Source organism: Alosa sapidissima, chromosome 16 (assembly GCF_018492685.1).
Source record: "Alosa sapidissima isolate fAloSap1 chromosome 16, fAloSap1.pri, whole genome shotgun sequence".
Classification (NCBI taxonomy): domain Eukaryota; kingdom Metazoa; phylum Chordata; class Actinopteri; order Clupeiformes; family Clupeidae; genus Alosa; species Alosa sapidissima.
This window is the reverse complement of record NC_055972.1, coordinates 27,034,133-27,047,042: the sequence shown is the minus strand read 5'-3', so window position 1 is coordinate 27,047,042 and position 12,910 is coordinate 27,034,133. Positions and strand designations below refer to the sequence as shown.

The window sequence follows — 12,910 nt, the reverse complement described above, 5'->3', positions numbered from 1 at the left end:
TCTGTTGACTTTTGTAGTTGCAACTTATAGGCCTACCATAATTTTTTAACATAGCAATTGTTTGGAAAGATGAAACTCAGAGCTGAATATTTATGTTTACAAACACTGGCTTTATTAATGTTGACAAGGACCAGTTCCATTAAAACATCAGAAAAATATACATATAGATAAGATAAAATAAAAACAGAGTTTAGATATTGGCACTGAATTTGTTAAAATTAAAATACCGGAATAATATACTAAATTGAAAATGAAGAGTTGTTGTCTGATGACTTTGGAGTCCTCTGAGTCTACACCATGGCAAAGGTTATCCACTGCAAAAGAAAAACAATGACACCTGCATATGAGCACCCCAAACAAACTAGATATAAACATGGGTGTGCCAAAAATACTAAGTTAAAAGTAAAAGGATTTTTACCTGGAAGAAGTCCAGTTCAATAGCGCCACTTCCCTCCGTATCAATCTTCTTAAATACTTCTACAAAAAAATAGAACAACTTCATGAGTAAGAAGCTATAGATGTGGCAGTGCCACCATCTTAAATTAGGCTAGCCTATACATTAATTTAGATCATTTCACTATTATCATGCTATTGACATAGGCCTACTTTGCCCATACTAAATACTAATTCCTGAAGTGGTGTTTGCTGTTGAGTGATGTCTTAACATTAGGAAAGTAGAGCAAACTTACTGAACATCATCTCCAAGCGCATCACGCAGGACACAAAGTTGTCAAAGTCAATGGTCATGTCAGTCTCTCCATAACGTGCTGCCAGAATTTGGTGAATACTGTTGTTCAAGGTGAAACCTGTTCAGAGAGGAAATGCTTTGAAACAACTGGAGATGTAATGGAAATGACATTACAAACAGATTACAAATTCAGTCTGCATATAAATCAAAGTAAGAGTGTCTTCTTATGTTCTGGCCTGGGATACTCCGAGGATGAGAAATAAGGTTCTGAATTTAGTTAAGGTTGCATAGCACATCACTTTGAACCATATGCCTTTTTTAAAAATATCTGTAATAAACGGCCACATCTCTGAATGATACACTGGCAGTGGGGTATACTACGAAGCACGTTAGACATATCTAGGCTATGTAGAAATATCGAGGCTTGACAAAGCCTTGACTCAGGGGTATACGTTAAGTGATTCTACGATAGCAGTTATGTGATATATTTGTCAAACTAGCCTTTCAGCTCAGATCTGTGCGCGTTCTCGGTGTTGGGATGACGTTGGCCAATCGTGAAACGTGGAGACGCACAAGACCGCCTCTATTTAAAACAATTACTTCCGCAATCATGAGCGATAGCTTAATCTACACTGCGGTATTTTTTTGTGTCTAACCTATAACATCAAATAAATCAATTGTCATCAGTTGTTGTATGGTATCCATACAACACGAGATCCAAAATGTTAGTAGAGGCGGAGCTCCACCTGTAAGGTATATGACAGAATCCTACACGTGAGAGAACTTCGTTTTTAAGACAATTGATTGGTCAGTGTGCAGTAGATTACACGATTTGAGCTATAATTTAGCACATAACCTCCTCCAGACCAGGTTTGGTTGACAGCATAAGATACCATGGTGATATAGACACTAAAACAGATCCACTTTCGTGTCACAGCATAGCCTGGCTTTGAGCGCAACATACCTCGCTAACCCACTAATCGAGATTCGTAGTACACCCCACAGGTGTCTTGTTTTGAAAAAAAAAAAAAAATAGCTGCTTTTGTTTCCATCAGTAAAGTAATACAGAACTGAACAACATGGGCAGCACCATAGTAGACATCTAAAATTTTTATTAAGTTGAGATGCATTTGCTTTTCCCTGTAATAATGGTGAATTTCCACATTGGAAAATACCTGCTTCTTTTAAGGCCATGCGCATCTCCGGCGTGCTCATGCATCCAGACCCGTCCAGGTCGTTCTTTTTATAGATGGTCTGCAAGACAGAGACAGGGTCACTTTGGGGTCTCAGTAAAACATGAACAGACATGCTGGGTTGTGCTGTCTCATCACTTCACTGCAGACAACACAGCTGTCTGTTTGTGTGTTTTTCCAGCAGCTGGCATATAATATTGTGCAAGAGTTTACAGACATAGTTCTAACTTGGATGTGAGTCTATTTGTGGCGAGTATGAGTATCCCTTACCAGATAATTCTGAACTTTTTTCCAAAGTGTGGCAAATTCTCCAATGCCTAGTTTGCCATTACCACTGTCCTGCGCAAGAGTTAAGGAGAACACCATTTATAGTTACTGTGATTTATAGCAGTGGTTCTTGAACTTTTTGTCTGGCGACCCCCCCAAAAAAACATGCATCAAGTGTCGCGACGCCCTTCTCTCTAACCGGCGGAATTTGGTTTCGAAATGTTGTGAGATGGGCATTGGAAGTAAAGGCAGAAAATGTCTTCTCATAAGTAGGCTATGTCAACACCAAAGGCATTAATGCCAATGTCAGCCTTTGACTAAAAGTCTTTAGAAAAATAAAATGTGTTCAATCCAGACTGCAAATCATTTTGCGACCCCTCTAATATTTTTTAGTTTAAGAATCACTGATCTATAGTATACAGTCTGTCATCATGGTCTTACAAATTGAAGTGGAGATTTAACTCATTGCATGTTGGCTGCAGGAGCTACTGTAGACACATGACAAGATTGATGTTAAAGGATACGTCCATGAGATTGACCATTGTTCTGCATGTGTCTAGACTGAAGCCATCTGTCTTGATATCTGTTCCTGTTGACAAATTATTCAATCTCATTATTCACAGTGCTATTTCTTACCTCATGGGTTATAACATATAGAAAGCGTCTAACTTACTTTTGGCAACTATCTTGTTGAAAATCGTCCTCAGCTCTGTTGCAGAAATTTCCATGTCCTGGGAGGAAATTAGCCGTTAAATTTAATGAATCACTGGTAGCTTTAATTTCATTGTACCCTGAGGCAGATGTACTTACATCTCCTGCCAGCTTTGAAAACAATCCCCTGAATCCAGGTTCCACCTCATCTTCAGATACAACGTCCTGGAGAGCAAAAAAAAAAAAGAAATCCCATTGTAGTTTTGAATAAAGAATAAACAAGAAAAGCTTGTCCAAACTAAATAAAGTAATAACAGACATAATATGGCTTACATAATCTAGTTCAGCATCGACAGGATCATCACAAGGTCTGTAGAAGACAAGGAGTAGAGCAAATCAAATGCAGAATAATGAACAGTTTTAATTATTTTTTCATCCATTGCTCATCCGAAGTGAAATACAAACAATTGTGTGTTAGTGGTATGTCTTGTTAACAGGGTGATGGCGCAGGCTATTTTTTACTTTTTTACTTTGCATAAATAAAGTAGGCTAACAGAGAAATAGAAATAGATACATAGAGAGAGAGGAAGAGAGAGAGAGAATGTGTATGATCCTTACTGCATCTCTGACTGTTTCTCTGAGAATACACGCACACAGAAGTCTCCATTCAGGTGCGGGTCGAAGGTGGAGGGCACAATGAGGTACTCCCCCGGTGGCAGCTTGAAGCGCGTGCTGACCTCCCTCATGTTGATGAAGGTCTCCGAGCGCGCCTTCTGAGCGTGGCTCAGGAAGAAGTTCTTGTCCAAGTGGACCTCCGTCTGCCCGTGGAACTGCAGAGGGCCAAAGGTTGGTTGGGACATGTTTAATAAAGCAGTAGAACCACAACTACTCCTGTTCAGTCTCAGAGCATATGAAGCCTTTAAAACCAAAAAAAACTTCTCCAAGAAGACATAAAGCAGAATGCTCACCTGAGAGGGCACCTGTAAGAACAAAAAAAGACGTACATTAGGATTTCCAGTGAAACTGGAATGCATTACACTGCCATATAACAGCTAAATTTGGAGCATATACAGCAAGCCCTTGCCATCAGAGGTTGACAGCTGTCAGTTCACTAGTCCACTGTCTCTCACCTCGTATATGGCGTATCCAATGGTGTGCATGTCCTCTCCCACCTTCCTCAATTTGCGGCGATTCTTCTGGATGAGGCCTATCACGATACTGCAGCCCACCTCATCATCCCCGGGGTCGTCATCCTCCTCATTCAGGGTGATCTTAAACTGAGGGTTCATCCAGAAGGTGTCTGCAAGACAACACGAAACCATCAGACAAAGTCAACAGAGATGATAATGATGATGACAACAGCAACAATAGATTAACAGTAAAACCTTTAATCATCCTCAGACACCTTGGGAATAAATTCATGATTCATGATCATAGACTGTGGTGGTTTCTGAGAGTTGTGCATGTTTACCATGGCTAGCATAGCATGGGAATACCCATTTGAACTTCCGGCAAATTTGGGATTTGCTCAGCAAACGATTTGGTTAGAGTTTAATGCACCAGTTTAATCTTTATTTCCCTGTTATTTACGCTCCTGCTGGAGGTCATAAGTTAATTTACCTTTCCCAGACCCACTCTCAGTTACAACTGAGAAGGGTCTGGTGTCAACCAGGCTATGGCTAGCATGCAGTGGTCACCATAAGTCATTTTTCATGAGATTCCTGGCTGCCACTGTTGTGCCCTTGAGCGAGGCACTTAACCCCAAGTTGCTCCAGGGTGAAGCGGAGGCAGAGATTGCTGGCCCCTACAATTGGCATCTGTAAGTTACTTTGGATAAAAGTGTCGGCTAAATGCTTAAAGAAGTCAGCTAAATGCATAAGTACTGTACTTGACACAGACATGATAATAAAGTTAACATTAAAGTTGACTGATATTTAGCAGGCGCTTTTATGGCGACACGGTCTCATAACGGCGGCATCTGTTGTGAGTAACGTTAGCCCTAAGAGGGGCTTTGAGGTCTCATAATGGTGGTGTCTGTTGTGAGTAACGTTAGCCCTAACATGGGCTTTGAGGTCCGTCTCTTACAGGGGTGGTTCCTGCAGCCTCCTGCTGTGGAGCCTTTCCTCCAGGTCCCATCGAACTTGCACACACTCCAGTGCTTCAGATCGTCAGAGGTCAGAGTGTCAGGGGTCAGAGTGCAAATCTCCAGCCGTGAGTAGTGCCTCATGAAGTCACTGTACGCCATCCTTATAAACCACAAACAATACAATTGAAGTTGATTTCACAACTACTATAATAACTGTAATATAACTAATACTATACTGTAATCCAACTACTGTATATAACTATAATTATGTTTCTCAAAAGGGTTGCATTACTGTATTCAGGATAATAATATTCAGTTAATAATATTAACTGCTGATAATAATAATGATAATTATCATGATCTGCTTTTCTGTGATCTGTGGTGTAATTCAAAGTGGGAGGGCTCTCCTCTGCAGTATATCTCCTCTGTCCTCCTCAAAAATAATACAACACATCTACGGTACTCTCCCTTTGATATGTAAACACAGAATATTTATCTACACAAACAGACAAATAGTATGCAGAATTAATTAAGTGGTTTAATTAAATATTCACGTTACCAGAACTCCCCATCATCTGCCTTCACGTTCTCACGCTCTGAGTCATCAACATGACTCCATTCAGAAGAACTACAGGAAAAGGTACAAGTGGGATGTCAATTTAACCAGAGACTTTCTAATGAGGAGACACAGCACTCAAAAAATCCTCCATAGAAATGCATGGGGTTAGTTTGTAACGCCAATATGGCCGTTGTCTACACATATCCCACCCCTTTCACGGCAAAACATCGAAATGTGAATACATTGAGCCAATCACGTGGTGTGATGTGAATACATTGAGCCAATCATATGGTGCGTTGTGAAGACATCGTGCCAATCATGTGTTGTGAACTCGTCGCTGGAGCAAGGTTGGTGTTGTAAAGCCTTGCGCACACGCATTTCTGCCGTATAGGATGCCCGATGAGTGCCCAAAAAGCGTTGCAATATGGCCGCCGAGTGGAGGGACTTGCCTAAAAGGACTTTGATTTAACTTCAAGACTACATTAAAATAAGCCTGACACACAAAACAGTCTATGTTCTGAACAGTGGGTCTTACCCATCGCTCCATGCTCCAGTCCACTCCACCTGCCCCCATGGGTTGCGCACCCTCACCAGCTGCTGTTTTCGCCCTCGATAGCCCACCTGGTTCACATTAATTAATTAATTAATTAATTAATTAATTTGTTAATTAATAATTCATTCATGCATTCGTTCAGTCATTCGCTCATTCATTAATTTTCATGATTGTGAGTGTAAACCCATCAGTCACCTCTACGGCTCCAGTCAGTGAGTAGGCATGGCCCTTCACAAGCTTCTGATAGGTAATGGCTTCTGAGTCTGCCGCACTGGTGATCTGTAGCAAAAGTAAATAAGGTCACCAAAACAGAACTGACTCTTAAGCCTTAAAGCAACACAAAAGAACTTTTCCTCTGTCGCATGCACGCTATTTGTTTATCACCGGCTTTGCAAATAAGGATGTCCACAGACAAGAGATAGAATATAGTAGAATATGTTGCATGAGTTTATGAAAGTAGCCTACGATGTATTGCGACATCAAATGCAAGTCAAATTTGAAGTTTCTAATGTCTCATTCCATCGAAATACAGATCCGCTACCCGATCTGGCAAACTTACATAGCGCGGTTATAGCCGATAGAGGGCCGCAAAGCGAATGCAGAAGTGCCGTTCTCCCTGTTACGAGTTGATGAACCACTGAAACGATTTTAGGTACATTATTTTAAGGTACAAAAAACTCTTTGGTGTTGCTTTAAGTCTCTTGCATGTATAATCTAATGATGAGAGTAAATGGGTAGTAGTTAGTGATGGGATCCTACATCTATGGAGCAGCCAAGCAGCGCTCCAGAGTCTAGGGCCTGCCGGATGATCTGGAAGAGGTTGGACGGAGCTGTCCGCAGTTCGTAATTCTCCGCTATCCCTCCAGTGAAGTCCTCAAAGCCCTCGGTGGTGGAACCTCCCGACAGGGCCTCATAACACCCATTCACTCTGAGAGAGGAGGAAGAGACATAACTCACCCCAAGCTTTAGGCCTGTGCTTGAGCTATCAGCTTTGAATGCCCAACACTGGGGTCATTTCGTGCTTTAGGGATTCTTGGAGGCGTCTTATGTGATCAGATGTGGTGTGGCAGCAAAAGCACTCACTTAGCATAGGCCTTCTCCAGCAGGGCGCTCCAGAACTCAGAGCCAGTTGCTGAGTGAACAAATAGCAGCTCTCCGTCTCTGGTGGGCAGACGGTCGTCAATCACCACGTCCACCCACTCCCCAAACTGCCAAAACTGCAGAATCACGAGGAATTCACTAATTAGTACAGACTACAGCAACATTCTTAAATTCTAGCACAGAAATTGCAACTCTAGAAATGTGTAAACAAATCAATCTTGGCTAGATTTACCCACATGAGAGGCCCAAAAAGGACTGCCCACAATACACACCCCAGTAAAGGAATGTAGTGGTTGTATGCAAAGTGGCCAACCTGATAATTGCATCTGTTTTTCAGAGTTAAATGACTGCTGCAGGGAATCATTCCTAACACATCTCAAATTAATGTTTTCACCCATTGTATTAGCCTATTGTAATTCAAGCTGGTTACACAACAGGAAAAGAGGAGGGTGCACATTTTGGTCAGCAGTGTTCGGCCATTGGAGGAAAATCAAACACAGACAGCGCATAAACACATCACACTGGCTCTTTTCCCTCAGAGCAGCGGTGTTTCCCCTCCACTGAGTCACACTGGCTTCCTATCCAGGCTAAAACTTTCCTCTGACCACACCTAGCAACTCCCACAACGAAACATATGGGGACACCACTCTCAGCTGTGAGACCCTGCCATGCATGAGAACTGGTGTGTGAGTGTGTATGTCTGTGTGTGTGTGTGTGTGTGTGTGTGTGTGTGTGTGTGTGTGTGTGTGTGTGTGTGCTATCTGGTCTCACATGCAATGCCTGAAAGATGACATGTGACAACAAAAGAACGCCATTACATGAAAATTGCCAAAACTAACCACTGAACGAAAGACTTGATGAAAGAGGGAAGTCCTCTGCTTCCTTTTTTACACCTTGTCTTGTAGCTCAAATTTACTTTGTGACTTCATAATACTAATAAACAAAAATGTAAACATACAACCAATGCACCCTCAGAAGTGGCTTGCAAATGAACTCACCTGGAAGTGGAAAATGCCGGCGTAATTGTCCCCAAAGCCTTGGTCAGAAGGAACAACCCTAGCAAGGACATCCTGATTCAGAGTCAGAGAAGCTATGGCTGCCAAAAGCCAACAGTCACCTGTGGGAGAGACAGATGTAGCATAACATGTACTTGGGAAACATCTCAGACTCTAGCATTATCTATGTGAATGACGTTTTATTTCACTGTCCATTTTTCACTTGCTTGTCTTGTGATAAAAAAAGTCTAAATTTATACAGCTTATGGTCATCCAACCCCTGAAGTGGACTTTGTGTGGCTAGAGTATCAACAAAGCTCTCTTTCACTGGCAAAGAGTCTCCTTCATTCACCGTTTCCCCCTTGCATGTTAGTACATCCTTCCAAATTAAAAAACCAAGGCCATGACTGTCTTGTTTTGAAACGAGTGTTTATTTACTCAATCAAATTAGAGGATATAAATGTCTTAGATGTCATCCTTCATTGACTTCACATTATAGCTATACTATAAAGCTCCACACTCACTCACAAGAGTGAAGAAGACTCGCTTCACTCTATAGGCGGAGCTGTTTAAATAAACAGACACATTATGTGTGAGAAGACTCAGAGTACATCTTTTCAAAAACCACCCGGTCTGGCATGTGGGTCTTCCTGCTGTAGGGCCTCCTGGCAAATCACACACACACTTCTGATTCAGGGTTATTATTCTGCCAGACACAGAAACCATGCTGGTCCCAGATGTTTGGTCTCTGACCAAAGATTCTAGAGTGCTCCGCTCCAAGAGGGCGTTAAGGTTCTGACTTTAAAATTCCAATTCCATGTATTATCAAGAGAACGTGACAATGGCAATCGGGACATCTAATGGTGCTCCTTAAAATAACTTTTGAACGCATACCCAATGGTGTCATTTAAGAAACAATGGTGTTTACCACTGAGGAAGAAGCATTTTCTCATGTTCAACACCACCCACACATGGGCTTAGCCAACATTATCATCACTCCTCTAGAGCTAGTGGATGGCATTTACACTAATCTACACTATACACACAGAAAATGCCACTATACCAAACAAGTACAGGCACAAAACAAGTGACTCATCTTCACGCAATACATACTCTGCACACACTCTGACTGTATGAGTGCCAACATAGCTGATTTTATAATACTGAGTACTGAGGCAGCCTTCCGCTAGGCTTTTTCTGCTGGATGGCACATACAGTATACAGATTCAATTCAGAATAGACTGAGCAAACACTTCTGAAGGAGAGGCGGGTCCACGGTGGGTCTGCCCTGATAACAGGCCCAGAGAATACAAAAGCTCCTGCAATGTGGAAATAATTAGAGCTATCTAATTTGGCACAACCTGTGCATTGCACTCACCCGGAAAAAAAAACAAAAAAAAACATACCCCTCCTTCATTCATTTGTATACCAAGTATAATGTGAATAGCTAATGCTCAAGGTACTTTCTGGCAACAAGTGGGCTATGTTTTGATTCTGTGCATGTGCATTTGTTGTTTTTTGACTTAAAGGGAAACTTGGCAGGATTTCCCCCTCTGCTGGAGAAATTGTGCATTATGCTATTTCAAAACTGTGGGAAAAGGTAACGATAAAGCACATGGATTTGTTTACAAGCTAGCAAAACGGTTAGCATAAGTTCGGCAGACAATGTGGATGTTACAAGGTAAGAAACACGATTTAAAACGAGTTTCTTGTTTCTCACTTCTCTTTCCGGGACGGTAGTCTCAATGTTGCAAGGTTTTCCGCCTGGGGACGCTAGGGGCAGCGGGAAAAGTCACCATTTTCACCGGAACAGATCATTTAACTATCCAAATGATTTCTAAACGGGTTTATTACGTTGAAATAGTTGCCAAGTTCCCCTTTAAGGAAAAACTTTGATCAAGTTGATATAATGAGGTACAAAGGCATTCATTTTAAGTTGTTTTCATCATAGCTTGTAATAAACACTGACGGCGAATCATGCATTTAGACACAGAGAGCATTCTGTATGTGCTCTTACCCAAAGCTCCTTGACAGATGTCTGTTCTTGTGGCTCCTCCGACAATGAATTCAGGATCGGATGTCAGTTCCTGAAAACCCATATGAAGGTTTTGTCAGTTTCAACATCCAATATATTAATTATTAAGAACAATGATTCTTTTACTTTTAAAACCAAAAAACACACATTATAATGTGTGTTCTGGTTCAGTGCATTATTTTTGCATGAGGTTGTCAACTTGTTGGAAGCTCTGAGTGAAATAAGTGTTACAACTAAATACCTGATGAATGAGTCATCCACTTCACTGTTTTCATGCACCATGGAAAATATTTTTTTACAAAAAATATGACTCCGACAAAGTCAGGAAGTTAGGTCAGCGCCGACCACGCCCATTGAAAACCTGTGCAATTCATTCGCATGCTACACAACATACACATCTTGACTGGTGAGAATAGACTATACGCCTCACTTGTAAGATTTAGAAAATAAACGATTCCTGAATAGACACACAAAGGATTAGGACAGATGAACCGAGGGATAATTCAACATTGTCTCTTGGCCATACCCCGGGTCTTTTCCATTCCACGCCTCTGGTTTTGGACGACCGTGGCCCCAACTCATTAAATCCGAGGATTTCAGGTGCGGCAGGGAAGGTGGGGTCGCTGAAGAGCTGTCCACGGCTCACGCACTGGCTCCGCAGCGACTCGAAGTCTTGGTTGAGGTACTTCACTGCATTGGCGTTAGTGCCAAACCCCGCTGCCAGTGCCCTTTTCTTGGCCAACGTGGATGCCACCCCAGCCATGCTGCTACTGTAATCTAGTTTTCCCACTTCTGGTCTTCCCGTCGGTAAGACTGAGGAAGAAAACGAAGTTACTGTTGGGTGGAAAGTTTTGCATTCCTACTCCGCCTCTACGTTTGCTACGTTTCGCCTACTTACAGGCGTGGTTTGGCATCATGTTCTCTCCAGCATCGTTTGTTTACACTACCCTAGAGCGAATTGACACTGCAAATTTATATATTTTTTCTTGTACTTATTACTTTACTTGGGCCATAGAATTTAATAGTCTCTTTGTATTTTAACCTGTATATTGGTTCTTGCGCTTGCTGAGGCATAATAGTGAAAATCTACCATTAAAAAACACAGCTCTGACGAATCCCAGATATTATACTTGATCAGATGAAACAGGGAAGTATAGCCCATTGCTAAGGGAGAATACAGAAGGAAGGTAGAAAAGAAGTTGCAGGAGAACAGTGTGAAGGAGGACTGGGGCGGAATGAGGACAATCACTGGCCTGAGGAAGAGTAGCAGCTCTGTGGAGGGAGATTTGGACTGAGCGAACCAGCTGAAGCACTTCTACAACAGGTTCGACTGCCCTGCTCCAACTTCAACGGCAGTGGTCTGTCCACCACCCTCTGCTGACTCAGACACTGCTGACTCAGACACTGGTCTTGCTTGCTTGCCTGCATGGGCGTAGATTTGCGTGGGGACCGAAGGACGTGTCCACACCAATATCAAATTACGACTGAAATGTCCCCATCAATATTCAGGTTGAAATTTGGGGGCTACACAAAGAGTTAAATAATTTCTCACTTCAGTGCTGCGGATCATCTCATACAGATCTTGTAATGTGCAGTAGCCTATAAGGGTAAATCGCGCTGATTTGAAGTTACCTTAACTACCAGTGAGCCACAGTCTCCTGCGCAGCATTGCGCAGCGCTTCAGCTTCACTTCGGCATATGAAGTGCGTCCAAATTCACCCATTCTTCTCTTAGTCTAGGTCAATTTTTAAAAGAAATTAACCCTGAAGGCAAATCATGTTAATTTTTGGCATACAACATTTTCAGGGGTTTTGAAGGGTGCTGAATTCAAATCTCCTGTATGCCAGGCTCAAAAATGTCCCATAATGCCTCAAAATGGAGAAATCCAATATGGCCGCTGCCGCCAGGTCAAAATCTAATTAATCACTTATCTTTTAGACTGTACAAGGTAAAAACCTGAATGTAATGTGCTTTTATAGGTTTTCACATATAGGGAATTCAATGCCATGCTCAGATTTAAGGTCAAGACTAGAGAAAATGCTTGAAATTAATGTACATGGTTAAAATTGTTGTATTTTTCATGAAAAAAGAGGACCATGAAACAGGTTGATGGCTTTCTGAAGAATTTACTTGAAACATGTATAGAAGTAAGGTTGATTACCATATTTTAACTATCTATTTATATTATTTATCTGTATTTTAACTATTTATTTAGTATTTGAAGAAAATGCTTGAAACTCTTAAGCTAAATGCCTATTTTAACTATCTATTTATATTATTTATCTGTATTTATCTATATTTTAACTATTTATTTAATAATGCATATTTACCTATTTATTTAGTAATTAATCCATTCTATTCTATTCAATTCTTTAAACTTCTTGGTATGAAGAGGTAGGCTACACACTTAGGCGAGGATCACATTAGCCAGCGGCAAACGTAACGCGACACTCAGACCATAATACACTTTGTCTCGTTCCTAAGCAACACAAACGGTTTGTCAATTGAATACGCTCGCGTTGTGCTTTGAAAGTTGAACCAAGTTCAACGCCCAGCTTGTTCAAAGCTTGCGTTACGCCAGCGTTGCCACCATTCCGCTGCCGAACCATAGAGAACAATAGGAAACCTGCCGCTTGCCGCTGGCTAATGTAATCCCCGCCTTAGACTATCCTAATCATCCTCATCCTCCTCCTCTCCAGCAGTGGACAGGTGCTGCTGCAGCTGCATGACTCCATGCATAACATGCCACTTTTCCTGCAACTGCAGCGCAGGCTTAGACATC

The 12,910-nt window shown here is 41.7% G+C and overlaps 1 protein-coding gene across 1 annotated transcript; it reads right to left on the bottom strand.

Moving 5' to 3' along the window:
• Positions 1 to 89: 89 nt before the first annotated feature.
• Positions 90 to 10,988, bottom strand: LOC121685693 (calpain-2 catalytic subunit-like). Its single transcript, XM_042066366.1, has 21 exons — positions 10,655 to 10,988; positions 10,111 to 10,180; positions 8,097 to 8,215; positions 7,081 to 7,214; positions 6,757 to 6,925; positions 6,193 to 6,276; positions 5,980 to 6,065; positions 5,445 to 5,513; positions 4,885 to 5,045; positions 3,930 to 4,099; positions 3,768 to 3,779; positions 3,418 to 3,629; positions 3,133 to 3,169; positions 2,959 to 3,024; positions 2,822 to 2,879; positions 2,673 to 2,737; positions 2,152 to 2,220; positions 1,864 to 1,942; positions 690 to 806; positions 419 to 477; positions 90 to 314 (listed from the first exon to the last, which is right to left on the bottom strand). Exons 1-21 carry the CDS (start codon positions 10,889 to 10,891, stop codon positions 291 to 293), a joined length of 2,097 nt encoding a protein of 698 aa, XP_041922300.1. The 5' UTR covers positions 10,892 to 10,988; the 3' UTR covers positions 90 to 290.
• Positions 10,989 to 12,910: the final 1,922 nt, after the last annotated feature.

What these genes read in the sequence shown, in the direction of transcription:
- LOC121685693 (XM_042066366.1), bottom strand. Translation starts at nt 10,891, where the DNA reads ATGGCTGGGGTGGCATCCACGTTGGCCAAGAAAAGGGCACTGGCAGCG. An exon ending in CTGGAGAAGGCCTATGCTAA is followed by an intron (nt 6,926 to 7,080) that starts GTGAGTGCTTTT and finishes CTCCTCTCTCAG; the next exon opens with AGTGAATGGGTGTTATGAGG. An exon ending in TGCTTGGCTGCTCCATAGAT is followed by an intron (nt 6,277 to 6,756) that starts GTAGGATCCCAT and finishes CTTTTGCTACAG; the next exon opens with ATCACCAGTGCGGCAGACTC.